Below are 19542 nucleotides of genomic sequence, written 5' to 3' on the forward strand. Positions count from 1 at the left end.
AGTCATCTGCCGCAGCTCGGCCGCGCCTCTGCTGCAGCTCGGCCGCGCCTCTGCCGCTGCTCGGCCGCTGTTCTGGTGTTATTCGCTGCAGAAGGGAGATAGAACGAAGGAACTGTTAGTTCTAGTGTTGGCTATGCAATTCGACAGATGGCGCCACCTTAACTTCGATTGTTTTGTAGGGGAAATACTTAGTTTCAAGTTTTTTGCCAAAGTAACGGGTACCTAATAGTCGGGGAACTCGACTATACCGTTCTTTCTTGTTTGTTTGCACCTTTTAATAAAGCAATTTAACGGTTTTTGTTGACTTTATTGTAAAAAAAAAGAACGAAAGGAAACTTTGTCAAGCCATATACCCTTGCACTTATAACAATTATTTAATATATTTATTCATTCTCTGATTTGTACTTAATGAAATCTTACCAAATCACTTATCTATTCCACTTAATCTATTCCAAGCTCCTATGGCGATACCTTGCCTATTGTTTTTTACACTCACAATAAAAGTAATACTGCTGTTATACTCACAAAGTAAATTAATAGAAACAAGTTTTTTGTTGGTATATATTAATTCGTTCAACATCTGTCGATACCGAATAAACTTCTTAACCTTTCAAACTTTCTATTGTAAATAGATGTCAGATTTTTTTTGAGTTTAAATTAATTTTTTTTTTCTGACTTATGTACTACCTGCAATAGAAAGACAACTTTTGGGAAAGTTTCATGCAGATAGCTTTAAATCTGTGGATTTGCGTAGAAACGGACGGACAGACGGACGGACAGACGGACATATCTAGTTCGACTTTCCTAGTGATTCTGATCAAGAATATACATACTTTAAAGGGTCGGAAATATCTCCTTCACTGCGTTGCAAACTTCTGACTGAAATTATAATACCCTCTGCAAGGGTATAAAAAGTAAAATATTGCTCATTCATTGAAGTTGACGACAAAACGGAACAAGAAAGCGAGGCTTTAATGTATAGAAAATATTTGTTAACAATTAAAGGTAACAACAGAAAACCATTAATCGTTAAAATTAACGGGATAAACACAATATAAAAAACAAAACAATAAAATTTGAATTTAACATTAAAAAGGCAGTGCGACCGTGAAATTATTACCAATCAAATGGCAAGCAGTATCCATACACGCAGGAAAATAGTTGGAAATATAGACCTGTGTATTGGATAATACAACTATTTTAAATAGGTGCTGGGGAGCGATCCAATTTGTTGGTGGTTTATCTAGTTTTCTTGGATCCACAGGAATTGGATATACATATTCACCAACTGAGAGAGAGACAAAACAAGCGCTTGTTTGCTTGATCCAACTTGTTTGTATATGGTTGCTATTTAGTTGGTTCATAAAACCATCTACCAGTGATATTATATCTATTTTAATTGCTTAAAAAATTTTTCAATAAGTTTTTTATTTTTTTTATATTTTTGATTTACGTTTATGAAAAAGAAAATCAATTAGTTTATAAATTTTTGAGCTCATATATACAAAAGGTTTGAGGGATGTAATTAGTTCGTACACAAATATAAATTCTGAACATAATTTATTTTTATTTCTTGTTAACAAATATTAAAAATGGAGTATTCTTAGAAGTATATTAATCTTATAACAATCGGTATCATAATTAATCTAGAAAGTAAAAATATATACAGAGAAAATGTTTTAGGAAGAAATTAATTACATCATACAGCGTACCTAAAAGCAGTATACACCTTTTTTTTTTGGCATTCTTTGACATATAACAGGACGCGGCGAGAGTAGATTTTCAATAAGTATACATTTGGCTTTCCCAGTCGATGTAACTTCATACGCGTGTAATTTTTCTTGGAATCCTACAGTATGCCATTCTCTTCTTGTAGAATTTTCTAGAAACTAACCACAAAAAAACGTGCAATACCGGAACGAGCGTGTGGTAGCGAGCGTGGAGAGCAGCCGAACAGAACAGAAAAGAGTAGGGATGAAAAATGCAAAGCCAATGATAGTCGAGAATCAATCGAGAATGTTATCGCTTTTTGTAGGCTTAAAAATTGACAAAAATTAAACACTTTATTTGAATGATTAATTACCGTTTGTTTTTTTTCACGTATACGTGTTAAATAATCGTTTTAATGTATTTTTGTGATTTTATTTTGGTATATTTAAGTATTGATGATGAATTTTCTCGAATTGAAAAAATTTATTTTCATAAAAAATTTAACTCTTAACCTATAAATTCAACAGAATTTTCGAGGATTGAATAAAGTCAGTCGAATACGATTTTCAACTACGATTAATCGAGTTCTTTTCTGCCTTTCAAAAAAATTTACTCATTAATCGAAATTCGAATTCCAGTATAAGTTATCATTTCCAACAAAGTTGGCAGTCTTATCCAATTCAAAGGATATAAAAACCAATCGGAGGTATCATTTTTAAATTGCTAAAAGAACCGTCACCGTTATTTGATCTTTCATTTTAAATAGATATAACATCCAATTTTTTCTCACCCAATAAAAATTGGATGCTCTTTCTAACCATTTTTCTGCGTGTATAGTGGTCTCAATGTATCAATACCCGCATTAGTAAATAAAATAAAAAAATCGATAAATTTTAGCTCTAACTGAATATGACCCCTTAAAAGAGTGCTTGCAACTCAGGAATAAAAGCAATCGCCCTCTGATTTTCAACACAGCAGTCTTATCCTCGATTAAGACCGCCCAAAAACGCAAAACCGGAAACGCCATTATACTCTGCACAACACCCAGAGTGTTATTTGCTTTTGCTTTTTGCTATCCAGGTATGTCTTCAATCACAACAACACGACAAGAAACAAGCATCGCTTTACAGATCCAAAAAGATCCATTCTGCAAAAAACCTCATGAACTTTATGACGAACATGCAGATAACAGCAACAATAAGTCTGAATAAAAACTTTGGTATGACCTCACTAGCCTCTGTCTTTTCCTGTCACCGAAAACCAATTTATCCACTTCTTCAATTAATTAGGTGACCAGTTCCACGCAGCAGGTGACTATAATGTGAAGCACACTCGCTGGGGCTCTCGCCCCAGACAACTATAAAGTACGATTATCTAACAAAGCACTAAACTGGATTTTGTCTCGCCAAAAAGACCTACTTACTGGCCAACTGACCCGAAAAAACATCCAGATTTAATATACTACGCCATCACAAGAAGAATTCACGAAAATATCATAAATGCCGAACGTTAACCTGACCTATCATCTGACTAAGCGGGTGCTTATACTTATTCACCGCGTAGAGCGCCCGCAGCTATCCAAAAACCCAGAGTTCTTAATATAATATAAAACAATTTTGGCAAAAATACAAAAAGCTAAAACTGTTAACACATCTACCAAGATCCAATCATCAACAGCCATAAGGTTATAGGTGACATAATACAAAATCTGGAATCACTACTATATTCCGCTGTAATCACCTCAATACAAAAATATACTACATCAGCTTCTAATTGTCACACAAACAGTTATAATGTGCAATTAGTCAGGGAATAGCGACTTCTCCGTCGAGATTGGCAATCTTGTATTTAGCAAAATCAGATTTTGAGCCGGTCGGTTGAAATCGTTTAAAGTGTCTAGATATTTTGTTCTTTACTAATCTAAGCTGACTATTAAACCCCTAAGAGCTATAAGAAGTACAAGCCCTAGGAAGAGGTAATAAAGTGTAGAGGATATTATAAAAGCAAGCAACAGCTTCGGCAACAGGAAAATCGTTTATACAAGACCAATTCGTAATAGATATCTTAGCTGTGGCTTTTTTGACGATCTTACGGAATGGAAAACAAAAGAAAGCTGAAGGGTAGGATAGTGTAATCATCTGGAAGATTTTAAGGATGTAAACGATACACGGCTGCGTCACAGTTGTTAGAAACAAAAGTCAAGTCTAATAGCCTGATTCCATCGCCGAATTAGTGGACATTTTACATGTGCCTGATTCCATTGGGGCGTTCGTTGTTTTTAATCGCATTTACTTATTGCGTTTTTTTTAATGCGGCATTTAGCCTTATGGGATTCCCTATTTAGATAAATGCGCATAAGACTAAATGCGTTTTAATGCGCCAATGGAATACGGATATAAAAATCGGTCATCATGATTGTAAATCCAGTTGATCTGAAGCACAGAAAGCTCTAAAGGCCTTAACAAAACCTTTTTGCGATCTTGAAGTCATTGCTACCTAGTCATAGCATTAAAACCAGGAGACATTTGGAAGATTAAAGGACAATAAGGTCATCGTTATCACTATCCAATAAAAACGTATGACGTGTATCAGACATATTTAGTAAATAAATATAAATTAATTTATGCATTAGAGGTATATTTAAACATGTAGCCAGTATGTTGCACTTTTGAAGTACAAATTTAACAGAAATAAATTCAATATTCAAGGAGCCAGGAGTATTAATAAGTTAAGAAGTAAGGTTTGATTTAACCGCAACTAATAGCCTGATTCTATTGCCGTGTTAGTGGACTCTGATCTGGGTTTGTTTACTTTTGAATTGTCGCCAATCAAAACGAAATGAATGAAAAACCATGAATAAGAGCGAGTTTACGGAAATCTTAAATGCTCAGCAGGACATCCATAATGCGATCGAGATGGTATTGTTTGACGGGTTTGCAAAGGAGACCACCACAGTTTCTAAAAAGGGCAAGGATCCCCGTATATGTGGGAGTTTTTTCCTGTCTGAGATCCAGCAGTAAAGCATTGTGGTACGAGACCAGAATTTGCTGCGTGTGCTCTGATTTTTAGTAATTTTTATACAAAATAGATTTTATATTTGAAAGAAATGGAAAAATGAGCCAGCCTTGCATGTTTTTTATATGCAAGGCTGGCGCATTGTTGTTGTAGTGGTGGCACGAACAAAATATCGATTATCGGTATTTTTTCTAAATACGTTCGGGGCGAATGATTTTTAATCGCATTTATTTTAAGTGCGGCATTTGGCATGATGGGATTCCTTGTGTAAATAAATGCGCATTAGGCTTAATGCGTTTTAATGTGCCAATGGAATCCGCCTCTAAGGCACCACCACCGCGACGTGACTGACGATTAACTCTTTAAGTAACAAAATTATTGGACAAAATTTTGCTACCGTTTGCTGTTAAGTTAAGCTTCGTCATTCGGACGGACTTATCTCCTCTCATGCCTATCCAAGCTTTAAAAAAAAATTATTCTGCAACGTATTATGCCACATGCGACAAAACGCAACGTCATCCCGGGTAACCAATATGGATTCAGAGAAAACCATTGTGCCGTTTAGAAGTCAACTGCATCACCTCCGTAATCGGAACTGGGAGTAGTGTTTTGTAATATTCCTAGACTTGTGCCAGGCGTTTGACAGAAAATTGCTATAGGATGAAGCTTCCACAAGCACACAAGGTGCTAAAATCGTATCTTTTATACAGAGTCTTCATGGAGAAGCACAAATGTTGTTGTTAACCCATTTCAGATCTTTGCAAGCCCAATTATTCGAGCTTTTGTAAGTAAAATGGAAATATAGACAAAAATAATTTGTTTGAGATCAGGGGTCAGAACAGTTTTCTTTGGTTTGTATACCCTTGCAGAGGGTGTTATAATTTGGTCAGAAGTTTGAAACGCAGTGAAGGAGACGTTTCCGCCCCATAAAGTATATATATTCTTAATCAGGAGTGGGGGAGTTGAGCGAGCTCTGTTTAAAAGCTAGCGATCTGAGACATTCACAGTGGTTTAATACGCATATCATGTTTAAAAAGCACCCTAATCGGACGTCTATATCTTATAGCTTCCTTGGGAATAATTTTTACACTTTTCTTATACTTCTCGCAACTTTTCCAATTTTAGCAATGTCGGCAAAGTCTAAAAGGGTATTAACGTTTCCGTCCTCGCTTTAATATATAAGTCATATGGGACGACCCTGGTCACTGTGTTGTTAAAAAAAATAGTTAAAACCAAAAACAACTTGCAAAAAAATTTACAAAAAAATTTAATTTGCTTAAGTGCCTAAAAAAGTGAAGTTTTGTTATTCAAATGCACAAAATAAGATGCGATCCACTGTATGTATACGTATGTCCACGAAGTTGCGGAGAACTTAAAAAATATAATTATAGCTAGGCGTTTGTTTTTGAAATGCCCAATTAAATTACAATTGTTTGGCCGGCAGTTATTTACTTTTATCGGAACAATTACTTGAGTAGTTTATGTATGAAATTATTTATTTTATTATTTTTTGGTCTTTGCTATGAGCTGCCGAGCTTCACGTCGGGGTCATCAAAATGCTATAAGCTGCCGAGCTTTTTGGACAACAATTACTTAATAATTAATACACGATAGTTAAGTTCAAACTCAAGTATTGCTTTATTTTAGTTTATTATATATTCGTGGATTGCCGTGGAGTTTTTCTTTTCGCTTAGAAGCTTCTGCGATCGCTGGAGTTCGAAATGCAAGTGACTCCAATCGAATTTTTATCAGTCAGAGTCGATAAATTGAGCGAGTGAGAATTCGCTCTATTTATAAGTTTATCAGCTGTAGTTCCGAACATCCTCCCCCGTGTTGAAAGTCCAGTTTCAACACGGGACTCAACGTGATGGATGCAAAGCTTTGTAACCGCTCTTCTAGTTGTTCCCGTCGCAGTGCGCAGAACGGCGACCCAAACAACGCCATCAGCTCCTGGGATGACTTCGACGACTCTTGCTAAGGGCCATTTCATTGGAGGTAAGCCTTCATCCTTGATGCATACGTTGTCGTTGATCTTGACCGATGGTTCCGTTGAGCGCTGTTGAAGTACTGTCGAGTACTCTTCACTCCATCTTTTCCAAAAGGCTGGCTGAATAAACGTAGCTCGCTGCCGACAATCTAAGAGCTTGTAGGTTATTTCGGATAAATCCGGCATAGAATTCGCAGAGAGCGGGCGCCCAATTAGAAAGTGTCCTAGAGTCAGGACACTAAGATCGTCAGGATTATCTGAAAGTGGATGGTAATAAATTATTGTGTGAATTTGGCACACCAAAGTGCGAAGCTCGTCAAAACCAAGGATGAATGGATCCCCTTGGTGACAATACAAATGAAAACGCTTTAATAGCATTTTTGTGGCGCCTTATTACGAAGTTCTGACTTATAGTAAAAGGGCCCACAATAATCAACCTCGGCCATGATGTGGTTGACGAGACGAGGCCATGCTCTACAACAAATTTTGCAATCACCAATCGGCCAATACTGAAACCGAATAAGATGATCGTATCCTTTTGATAAATTTTTATACATATCCAAAAATTCGTTTCTTTGCTCCAACAGTCGGAGGCTAGAAGTACTTTGTAACGGGTCTCAGGAAATCTTTTTTCTGGAAGGCACGGCTTAGGCCACATTCCCTTCTCCTGATGTAGAAACAATGGCCCATGCATCATCAATACTTCCTGTGGTGAAGCTCCCTTTGAAAGCATGACTGCCGGACTCAGAGTTGTGGGTATATATTTCCAATCTGTAGTGTTAGGTGTGCCGCGCGTTGGCATACGACAGCACCAGATGTTTGGAAAATAATCCATCTAGTATATAGAAGAGCCGGAGCACTTCTAGCTTTGCTCGGTACTAAACTCGTCGGATGGCGGGTGGTTCTTTCCTCGTCTTGTATATGATAAACACTGTCACACAAAACAAAAAAAAGTTTTAAGTGCACTAGGCGGTAATCTTACAGGTTCTAAACAAACAGGGATGTGAACAGACTTTTCGATAAGCGGACGGACTCAGAAGACTAGATCAAGATTGCTTAAGAGTTCGGGGTAGTTAGGTGATACTCACTGCCCGATCTTTACTCTCCCTACTTTAATAACACGTGAGAAATTTGGCGGTTATGCCTTATTTGAGTTTATTTATGTATTCACATATTTAATTCATGTAAAAGCATTGTGTTTTTAAAAACGGACTTATGTGATCCAAATTAATCAAACATATTTAATTCTAAATTCAAATTCATTATTATAAAAGAAAATATCCATAATTACGCTTCCGATGCGTTTCATTCTATAACGATAACGATAAGTTATTAACGGGATTCCTTAATATTTTCATTATTCAGCAGCGGACTAAAGTACAAAGTAAATTACATATATACGTTCAAGCCTATCTGCTTAATCGACACAGAATCAAATCCCCAATAATATTACAGTCAGAAAATACAATATAAGGCTTTCATTAACTTACGTACAATTCCGTAGACGCAGGTTCGTTGGGCACATCGATGATGCTTTAGCAAATTATTTTATATAAAGGGTATTAAGAAAGTTGATTTTCTGACGGGCTGAGCTTGTGTGACTGGCATGATTGGCTTAACACCATAGTTATACTACTACAAATGTATGCAAAATTAAATTAAATACTCAAAATCCTTCTTAATGAGAATTATTCACAAAAAATGCTTTAAAGTCTACCAAAGGGTGTTCAGATTCACCCAGTGTGGCCGGTCGTGGCGTTCGAGTTGGCTCAGTGCATGTGGCTACGCCTGGTTTAGAAGTCGGCGCCGTGCATGTGGATATAGCCTGAGATCGAAGATTTTCTAAGCCGCACGTGGCGCGTGCTGGTGAGAAGATCGAGTCTCAGTCAGAACTGCTGCTTTGACATTGGCTCGATAATCTTCCAAATGGTTGCGAGGTCCACTCAGGGTGTCCGCACGTGGCTTGGCTACGGTGCAGTGATCGCGTCCTGCAACAGGCTGCAGGAATTGCAAGCTCGTGAATCGCTGGGTCGGCTCCCTATAGATACAATGACGGCTAGACCACACCTGGCAAGCTGCGAAGAGGTGTCGTGCAGAAGTTTCTCGTCTCGGCCAACCAGTCTTAGAGCCCCACAAGCTCGACTGCGTCACTGGCCGTTCTGGACACACTCTCCTGTGACTTCTTTAGCCTACTGCAATAGAGACGCATATTCACTTGATTGTTCTAACTAAAACGCTAATATTAACCTTTTGGGCGGCAAGCCAAACAAGTCTAAATTGGAGTGCTCAGTGTGTTTGAACACTCGAGTTTATACTTGTCTGGCTTGCCGATGCTTAGGCGTGTACCAGTACACATCCAGAAATTTCTTGCTTAGTAGCAAGTGAATCCATTGCTCAAAGATGTGAGGTTATGTGATCCGTGTAAGCCCACATCTTCGCAACCGAAGAGTAGCTCGCTCGAACCCAAATATGTCTCGAATATGAATCTGTAGAATGAGACGTTTATTATAGAATCGCTTTTTTAAATATCCAATGCAACAAGGTTGTTAGCGTCATTTATTTCCAATGAACTTACGGTCTCCAAGGCAATGCCAGATAAACCTGAGCGCAAATCCTCCAGTTCCAGTTGAGACAAACGGGATCTATTGGCCAAAACCATAGTTGACTAAGTGTAAACAGCATTGGCTCCCAATGTCGTCGATCCCAGCGCCAAATACAACGGCAACAAAAAACAACGACAATCCGACATGGTTACCACCGTGGTTGGTAACAAACCAAAAATAAACCGTGTTTAACGAGAAAACGAACAAATTTGCCCTCCTAGCTGAAATTCAACCAGAACTGGGTCAAGGGACCCAATCGAAACTTAAGCCACCACCAATTTACCAATTAGGGAGAAAAGTGCGAACGCCCTGGTCCCCGCTGGCCGGGGACGGAAATTTTTATGTTGTTCCGCTCACTAAAAGAAATATTCACGAAATTAAACTTCAGACCAAATCTGAAGAACATTTCCGAGTTGTGTCAAAATACTTTGAGGAAGCTAAGAAAAACTACTTCGTATTAACTAAAAAGCAGCAGGGACTTGCAGGTTGTATTAAATGGAATCGAGTCCGATGTAAAACCTTATGAAGTTATTGATGCCCTCAAAGAAAACGGTATTTCTGCAAAGAACGTTAGTAACATTATTAACAAGAACAAAAAGTTGCAAACACTCTTCAAGGTAGAGCAGGGGACAGATAGCAGAGTCTTAAAGAAAAATGAAGTGCATTTCATCTATTACCTGCAAAACTATTGCACCGAAGCATTACGGTGGAAGAGCCACATTAAAGGAACGACCCTGTGCAATGCACAAACTGTCAGGAGTATGGACACAACAGGACATACTGCATACTTCGATTAGTCAATTCCGCAAACTGCCCTGCCCCAAAAGAAGAAAGGTGGAAACTGCGGAGGAAATCACACGGATAACAACAGGGACTACAAGGAGTTGAAAAACCGCATGTGACGAGTGAGAACAACAATCCAGGAAACCGTCAGCATTCCCATGTCAGTCACAAAGCCACAAAGATGGTTACCATGCAATAATTGAATTTATGAGAACGACCATACAAACACTGGTTCAAAACCAGAGCATGGTGTTACAGGTGCTTGCAGCTAAGCAGTCCAAATAATTAATGGCAAATCTTCGAATAACCATGAGGAACGTGATAGCGTTTCCAGGCACAAACTTGAAGTGACACAATTCTATAATATAAATCATATCGACATTATGCTACTGGTAGCAATGAGCCTCGCAAGCAAATACAACTTCCAAATGAGAGGCTACACCTTCCGCACAGGTCATCCAGATGGTAAAGCCCACGACCATTTTCAGCAAAGGTTTTCAACTAACAACTTGCAGGCCACGTATACCATGGTGCAGCCAGGTAACGGAAACTATTCTATAGCCACTGTATACTGCCCGTCTCGCTTTACAATTTCTGAAGGACAATTCATGGATTTACAACTTACATGGAGATCGATTCATAGCTGCAGGAGAATATAATGCTAAACATACACACTGGGGATCGTGACTCGTGACTCCCAAAGAAAGGCAATCATAAAACTGAGCATCGAATTGGACTATGTTTCCCCTAGTAGGCCCATATACTGACCATCAGACTCCAGAAAAGTTATTGACTTAATAGAATTTGCGGTGACAAAAAAACATTCTACACAACATAATTAGCGCAAAAGCGCTTTCTGCCCTTTCATCTGAACATTCGCCAGTGCTTAAAACTCTTCTTCAAAGCCCAGAAACCATAGACCACCCCCACAGGATAACATCGCACAGAACAGACTGGTTAAAATATAAAAAGTATTTAAGTTCCCACATTGAACTAACCCCTCAGCTCAACATCGAAGCAGACATCGACTGCTCTACAGATGCTCTTGAAGATATACTCGTGGCAGCAGCCACTATTTCGACACCACAAGGGCAGGCCAACAGATCGCCATCCTCAAAATAACGTCTTAGGGAAGCCACGCGACATTAAACCGAGCCCAATCGAAACAGTCACTCCGATAAGAAAATTCATCAGGTATGAAGAGTCTTCCAACCGACCTCTGCCACTGGTCCTTTTGTGAGAATTCGTGAAAGTCGAACTGAAACCGAAAATGGCTTCGGTCACCTTAAGGTGACCTTATCACCCTAAAATTATAAGTGAACTTTCTAACTCTGCTATCGAGGTTACTTTTAAACTCTTCAATGTGATAATACCTGTCGGCTACTATCCTAAATGGAAAAATGTACTATCATAATGATACCAAAACACGGAAAAAACACACAATTGCGTCATCCTACAGACCAATTACTTTGTTATCGTGTGTGTCTAAACTGTTGAAAAAATGCCTTTTAACACTCATAATACCATACCACACAATGTCATCCAGGCACATCAATTTGGCTTCCGCCAATGCAACGGAACAATTAAACAAGCTAACAGAATAACATCAGAAATTCTCACAGCCTTCTAGCATCGAGAATACTGCATCGCAGTATTCCCCGATGTATCTACAGCTTTCGATCGAGTCTGGATCGATGGCCACATGTATAAAATCAAATCTAATTTGCCTAAATACACTCATAGCTACTTGAGTCGTATCTCTACGACAGAGTCTTCGCAGTAGGGTGCAACACTACAACATCTGACGACTTCATTATCGAAGCTGGAGCCCCGCAAGGAAGCGCACTTGGACCTAGTCTGCTCGTCCTATATACAGCGGATATTCCAACGAACGAGCAGCTAACTACATTTACGTTTGCTGACGATACTTCAATTATAAGTCGCTCTTAGTGCCCAATCTCACACAACTAGTTAAACACCTTATCCTAGTAGAGAGGTGACTATCTGACTGGCGTATTAAAATAAACAAATGAACAACATTTTAAACACATTACGTTTACTCTGAACAGGCAAACATGCCCTCCACTATCATATGTAGTACGCAGATTCCCCCAGTCAACGATGTAAAGTAGCGTTCACCAAGACAGACGACTAACCTGGAGAAGACACATCGAATGCAAGAAACTACATTTAAAACTAAAAGCCAGCAGCTTCCACTGGATCTTTAACGCTCGATCGCACCTGCGTCTGGACTACAAGGTCCTGCTGTACAATTCCACTCTCAAGCCCATCTGGACATATGGCTCCCAGCTATGGAGGAACGCGAGCAGCAGCAATATAGACATCATACAGCGCGCACAATCAAAAATCCTGAGAACTATCACTGGGGCACCATGGTATTTTCAAAAACATCCAAAACATCCGGAGGAACCTCGGCATTCTTGCAGTAAAAGATGAAATAGAACAAAAAAAAGCGACCTTCAATGAAAAACTCTCTGTCCACCCAAATCATCTCGCAAGAGGCTTGAACCGGGCTTCCAGCAGAACCCAGCAATAATTTGTAGGGCTCCATAACACAGGCATACCGTTAGTTAGTTTATTACCATAAGATTTGATACACTGGTTGTTTGTATCCGAAAAATAAGATTTAATAAGTAAATGGCAAAGCAATTAAAAAAAAAATCGCTCTCTATAGAATTAAAATCCTGCTCTTCAAAACTAGATTGGGCGATGTCAAAACTAGACTTCAATTTGTTGAGAGATTGCAGATGAACCTTTTAATCATACTCATTCATCGCTCGCAGCTGTTCTATGTGAACCTGGCACTGGACTTGAGTATAAGAAATTCCGCTGTAAAAGGTAGCCGAGAATTTTCAAAAATATCTCCTTTGTCCTTGCGCTGCTGGCGTTACTGGGATTATACCAGGTGCGCCGGCCTCAGTTGCATTGCTGTCATTTATTTTAAATTTTAAAATTTAAATTGAATTTAATAAAAATAACAAAATCAATATTGCACAGTTTTTATGTTCACGACTGTTATTATTTATAAACTCATTTTAATTAAACGAAAATCGACAGTGAACTATTTATTTTGTTCACTGGTGTACGATTGGGAGTTTTCAATGTGCCGTTCACTTGCGATGCCTCTTCCCTTTTCAAATTGAACTTCGCCAGCTGCAATAGCTCTTTCCACGTTGACTTCTATGCTGCGATTCAAAGGGTTAAAAAGGAATGCCAAGAGGACAACGGCACTAACGGCGGACGTGGAAGCGGAAAATCGTGCGATTTTTGTTTAAACAAATGTTTAATTTTGCCTACATATACAGTGGCGAGCAATATTGACTGCATGTTAATGAAGCTGAACATTAAAATCTAACGGTTCAAGATAATCAAACAAATGAAATGTTTTTATATACATAATTTTATTTGCAAAAATGATAAATAAGAAAATATAACATTTTTAATCAAAAAGATAGAAAGAAAAAAAATCAGAATAACTTACTTTTGCACTTTTTGTTCCTTACTGCTATTTTCGCTCTCACACCATTCTCTGTGAGTGTGTCGAGCTAATATTTTAGAAGTTATGGGGTTTTGAAGTCCTCTGCCGCCGCTCTGCCGCTCCTCTGTCGCTGCTCGGGCGCTGTTCGGCCTCAGCTTGCCGGTAATCGCTGCAGGAGAGAGACAAAACGAAAGAACTGTAAGCGGGGGTGGGGATGCTGCACGCACTTAGCTTCTAGTGTTGTTTATGCAGTCGTTTTTTTATAGATGGAGTACATATTTTGACGTTTTTTGGCCAAGTAACAGGTATCCAATAGCTTGGAAACTCGTTCTCATTATACCCTTGCAGAGGGTATTATAATTTCAGTCAGAAGTTTGCAACGCAGTGAAGGAGACATCTCCGACTCTATAAATTATATATATCAGCATCAGCATCACTAGGAGATTCCACTAGGAGAGTCGATCTAGCCATGTCCGTCTGTCCCTCCGTCTGTCCGTCTGTCAGTCTGTCCGTCCGTTTCTACGCAAACTAGTCCCTCAGATTTAAAGCTATCTGCATGAAACTTTACCAAAAGTTGTTTCTCTATTGCAGGTAGTATATAAGTCGGAACGAGACGGATCGGACGACTATAGCACACAGCTCCCATAGGAACAATTTTAAAAAATTATGGTTAAATATTTCAGAATTACGGTTTAATTTTCATAACAATCGGCCGACTAAAACATAAAGCTCCCATGGGAACAACAAAAATTAAAAGAAAAAAAATTAAAAAAAATTTTACTTTTTTAATTTGTAATTTTTTTTTAGAATTTTTTTTTGATTATTTAACTATTTGACAGTTCAGAATTAATTTTATTAAAATCGGAAACGATATCATATAGCTGCCATAGGAACTCAAATAATTGAGCTGCAAATCATCATAGCTTCAATGCTTTTAAACATACACGCAAGTAAACCATAACTTTAATGCCTTCAAGATTATTTAATAACTGCAAGGGTATATGAACTTCGGCTTGACGAAGTTTGCTCTTTTTCTTGTTTTTTTTTCAATTACTGTACTGTTAAAAAAAATGTGTTTTTTTTTTTTGCCTTAATATGAGAAAAATAAGTTTGCCTAACTCAGAAGGGGTTATTCGTTACATAATATTTCCGAGAGGCTTCGTATAAGCCAATCTGCGTTGATCTCAGCTGATAAGGAGTAAAAGTCGCTAGTCAATGGCCGCAAAAAACTATTGATGGACTCAGATGAGAAAAAACAAGCTGCTAACACCGAGGGGTGCTTCTTTGGCCATTAACAGCAAAAATAATTGCCAGAAGAGGTCTGCGTATCATAGGTTATGTTTCAAATGTTAAAAAAAACAAGCCTGCTATGTTCAATAAGAACGTTAAAACCAACAAAAATGGGACCATTGATGATTGGAAACGTGATATCTGGTCTGATGAATCCAAATTTAACCGTTTCCAGTCAGATGGGAAGCAATGCTGCATGGAGAAGGCATCATGTAAGGCAAACCGTTAAATATGGCGTCGGAAACATAATGGTTTGGGGAAGCTTCACATGGAGGCATGCATTTAGTCGAAGATGCGAAAAGTGGACTATCTACAAATTGTAATACTTATCTCCCCAATTTTATGGTGATCCAAAGCACACAACAAAAATTGCTAATGGGCTTATGACACTACATTGTTTGCCTCATTCATTGCTCAAATATTTGTATTATTTATTAACTATACGATTTTACGTTAGTGCGAGCAAGACAAACGTATGACGATTCCAATGAGAATTGAATGCAGAAAATTGACAGAACCTGATACCCGGTAGTAAAATACTAGACGGAATTGTGTAAAAAAAAATAACATTCGATAAAAAACAACCGGGGCCCATACATCAATGAGCAAATTTAAAAAGTACAATTTTGCTCAGTCACTGGAGTTGACGACAAAACGGAATAAAAAAGCGAGGCTTAAATGTATAATAAATATTTTTTACCATTTAAAGGTAACATCTGAAAACCTTTAAACGTTAAAATATTATTAACAAAACTATAAAGTTTAAATTTAACGTTAACTTATTACCAAAGAAATCTCAAGCAGTATCCTAATAGTTGTCTCTGTCTAATGTCATGCCCGTACAAGGAACGAAGCAGCCTCAACAAACATGGCCAACCTTTTGGACTGTGTTAAAGCGGAATGGAATCGAATTGCAAAGGATATTGTTGAAAATTTGGTAGAGAACATGCCAAACTTCAAAAATCAAGTTATTGCTAAAAGGGTCTGTGGACAAAATATTAATATTTATTTAATTATGCGGGTTTTTTTGAATATCTTATTCATACATGTTACAAATTAAATTATGTATATAAAACAATTTAATTTGTTTGATTATCTTGAACCGTAAGTTATTTATGGGCTACGAAAGTCAGTTTCGTGAATATGCACTGTCTTTTGTTAGCCACTGTATTTATTGCATATCGCACATAGTTCCAATGGCAGCTATATCGTTTTCCGATTTTAATAAAATTAAAAGCTTAATTCTGAACTATCAAATTATTAATTAATCAAACATAATTTATAAAAAAATAAATACAAAATCATCATAGCTTCAATGTAAGCATACACGCAAGTAAATCATAATTTTAATGTTTTCAAGAATATTTAATTTTTGCAATAGCTGCAGAGGTAAATGAACTTCGGCTTGCCTAAAAAATGGTTTATATATTTTTGTTACTTCTATGGGAGCTATATGATATAGTCGTCCGATTTTGATGAAATTAAAACCGTAATGCTGAAATATTTAACCATTACTATATGTCGAAGAACTAAAAAAAAATTAAAAAACAGCAAAGTTATAATATTTTTATACCCTTGCAGAGGGTATTATAATTTCAGTCAGAAATTTGCAACGCAGTGAAGGAGACATCTCCGATCTAGCCATGTCCGTCTGTCCATCTGTTTGTGTGGTATTGGTATAGATCTTTACCAATAAAGAATACCATTTTAAGCTTTTTAAGCTGATAAAAAACAATTAAACTAAGTAGCATCTTTTTACCAGTGAAGTGGCCCAGACAGTAATACACTGAAAGAGTTTTTTGGCTTCCCTTTTATCAACACATCAATATAATAACAATATATTTTTATTCTTCAACAGATCCCCCCGTTGTAAAAGTTAGTCCATCTGACATTATTGCCAATACAAGTGAAATCGTTCTTCTTAATTGTGAATATGTTGCGAATCCTGCTTCTCTAACGCAAGTTGAATGGTGAGTAGAGGACACGGCCTAAAGCATTTGATAATTATAAGTTTAAGCTCTACACCATTTTGGAACATACCAAAGTTTTTTGAATGTTATATCGTACTAGTTATTCTCTAGTTATATACCAAACAATAACAAATTACACCGGAATTGAAAAATTTTAACTTTTACAGAAATATTAATATTTACATGAATATTAAATATTAGGCACGTTCTCTTATTATTTAATATTTATAGATTTTTTAGAAATATATTGCTAATTTTTTCAGGGATAATTTTAATAAGTTTCAGGTAACTTAGGGCACAGTTTTGGCTTAGAAGTGAAATCTACATTACCAAAAATGTTTAACGCTGCATGCTTTTCTTTCTAATCTAGTATTGTATATTTCTACTGAATATTCAGCAATTCAGAGATTCAGACGTTTTGAGAATACCCAACATGTCCATAAAAACACGTGTGTATCATTCTAAAGTTATTTACGCATGCATATACACTACTGGCCAAATAAAAAGTACTTAGGTATCATTTCCATTATTATGACTAAGTTCGAATCTTATGGAATACAGCTCTGCAAATCGATTATATTTCGAATAGTTATTGTGATGAAATATATTTAAATACAAAAGTATCAGTAGCGTTAATTTTAATTTTTTTTTTTCGTGGTGTGGTGTGGGTTTATGTCATAAATATTTATAGACTGCGAGCGCAGCTAATATTACTATTAAATATTTTAAAATAGGTGACAGCAACAACAATAACATAAACATATATCCAAATCGATCAAATAGCCATGCGCTTCTAAGGGTTCTCGGAAAGAAGAGAGCTGGACTTAATGTGTGTCATATAAATGCTCAAAGCCTCACACGAAAAATTGAAGAATTTAGATACCTCTTATCAATTCGAGCGTAGATGTTATATGTGTTTCTGAAACTTGGTTTGTTCCTAATTTATGTGATGTATGTTGAATGTGATGGCTATAATTTGCATCGCTCTGATCGTGATAGTCATGGGGGTGAGGTTACAATATATGTTAGTAACAAGAAAGATAGCAAACTTCGGCAAGCCGAAGTTCATATACCCTTGCAGCTATTGCAAGAATTTAACATTTTTGAAAACATTAAAATTATGATTTACTTGCGTATATGTTTAAAAACATTGAAGCTATGACGATTTGCAGCTTAATTATTTGATAGTTATTTTATATATTTTTATTATTTCTATGGGAGCTATATGATATAGTCGTCCGATTTTGATAAAATTTAAACCATAATTCTGAAATGTTTAACCATTGCTATATGTCGAAGAACTAAACAAAAAATTAAAAAACAGAAAAGTTATAATTTTTTTTCATTTATTTTTCCGATTGTTCCTATGGGAGCTATATGCTATAGTCGTCCGATTTTGATGAAATTTTAACCGTAAATCGGAAATATTTAACCATTATTAAATGTCGAAGAACTAAACAAAAAATTAAAAAACATCAAAGCTATAATTTTTTTTCATTTATTTTTCCGATTGTTCCTATGGGAGCTATATGCTATAGTCGTCCGATCCGGCTCGTTCCGACTTATATACTACCTGCAATAGAAAAACAACTTTTGGGAAAATTTCATGGAGATACCTTTAAAACTGAGAGACTAGTTTGCATATAAACGGACGGACAGACTGACAGACTGACAGACTGACAGACGGACAGATGGACATGGCTAGATCGACTCTACTAGTGATGCTGATCAAGAATATATATACTTTATAGGGTCGGAAACGTCTCCTTCACTGCGTTGCAAACTTCTGACTGAAATTATAATACCCTCTGCAAGGGTATAACAAGTTATGTTCCACGTTTATATGTAAACACTCAACCAGTAGTGCAATTGAATACTTACCTATTTATAGAAATTAGATGCCAAAGATATGCTGACAAAAAGTTCTAATTGGGTGTATATACCGACCTAACTGCCGGATTGACTATGAACAATTTTTAAACATCATTCCTGACGTGTCAATTAATTATTCAGACGTCATTATAACAGGCGATTTTAATAGCGATATTTTAAGGGAATCCCACCTTGCAGAGGACATGAAATCCCCTACGCATTTTACCAAACCCGCAACTCGCTTTTAGACTTATTTTTTGTGTCTAATTGTCCCATCGTTTTCAAAACTCGACCTCATATACTTGTCTTACGCACTTGATCTACAATACCTTGACCATCCAATAGTTTTTAGGGACTTAAGAAATATCAACTATGACGTTTTGGACTACACTTTTAATTTGTGAAATTGGAATGACATATATTCCCTTTCCGAAGTAGACGAACAAGTTAACCTTTTACAAAACAATATTTGTTATTTATATAACTGTCTCGTACCTGTTCGTAGCACAGTTATTCGTTTTTCTGAAAAACCATGGTTCCAAAGAAACATCAAAGACGCAATATTACAGCGTGACGGGGCGTACAATAAGTGGATAAGGTACAGGACACCTCAAGCTTACGCAGTGTTCAAGTCGTTGAGAAAAAAAGTGATCAAACTTACTGAAAACGCCAGGAAAAATTTCTATTCCCATAAATTCAACAACGCATCTTCCACTGCATAGACATGGAAAATAATTAAAAACCTGGGAATATGCAAAGTTAAGCCAAGACTTAAAAAAGACATGAATGTAAATGAACTTAATAAAAAGTTCT

General features: G+C 36.9%; 1 protein-coding gene across 16 annotated transcripts in view; it reads left to right on the top strand.

The window, feature by feature from the left end:
- Nucleotides 1-19542, top strand: part of LOC108136874 (hemicentin-1) — a 160477-nt gene that overhangs the window by 59084 nt on the left and 81851 nt on the right. For all 16 annotated transcript variants that reach the window (XR_005977235.1, XR_005977236.1, XM_041708293.1 and 13 more), the window contains one exon: nt 16746-16857. Coding sequence is in view for 14 of the 16 variants with exons in the window: in XM_041708293.1 (XP_041564227.1) it covers nt 16746-16857 (112 nt within the window). In the remaining 2 variants the exon portion in view is untranslated. The remainder of the gene's footprint in view (nt 1-16745; nt 16858-19542) is intronic.

This window comes from Drosophila elegans, unplaced genomic scaffold, assembly GCF_018152505.1.
Source record: "Drosophila elegans isolate 14027-0461.03 unplaced genomic scaffold, ASM1815250v1 contig_208, whole genome shotgun sequence".
Taxonomy (NCBI): domain Eukaryota; kingdom Metazoa; phylum Arthropoda; class Insecta; order Diptera; family Drosophilidae; genus Drosophila; species Drosophila elegans.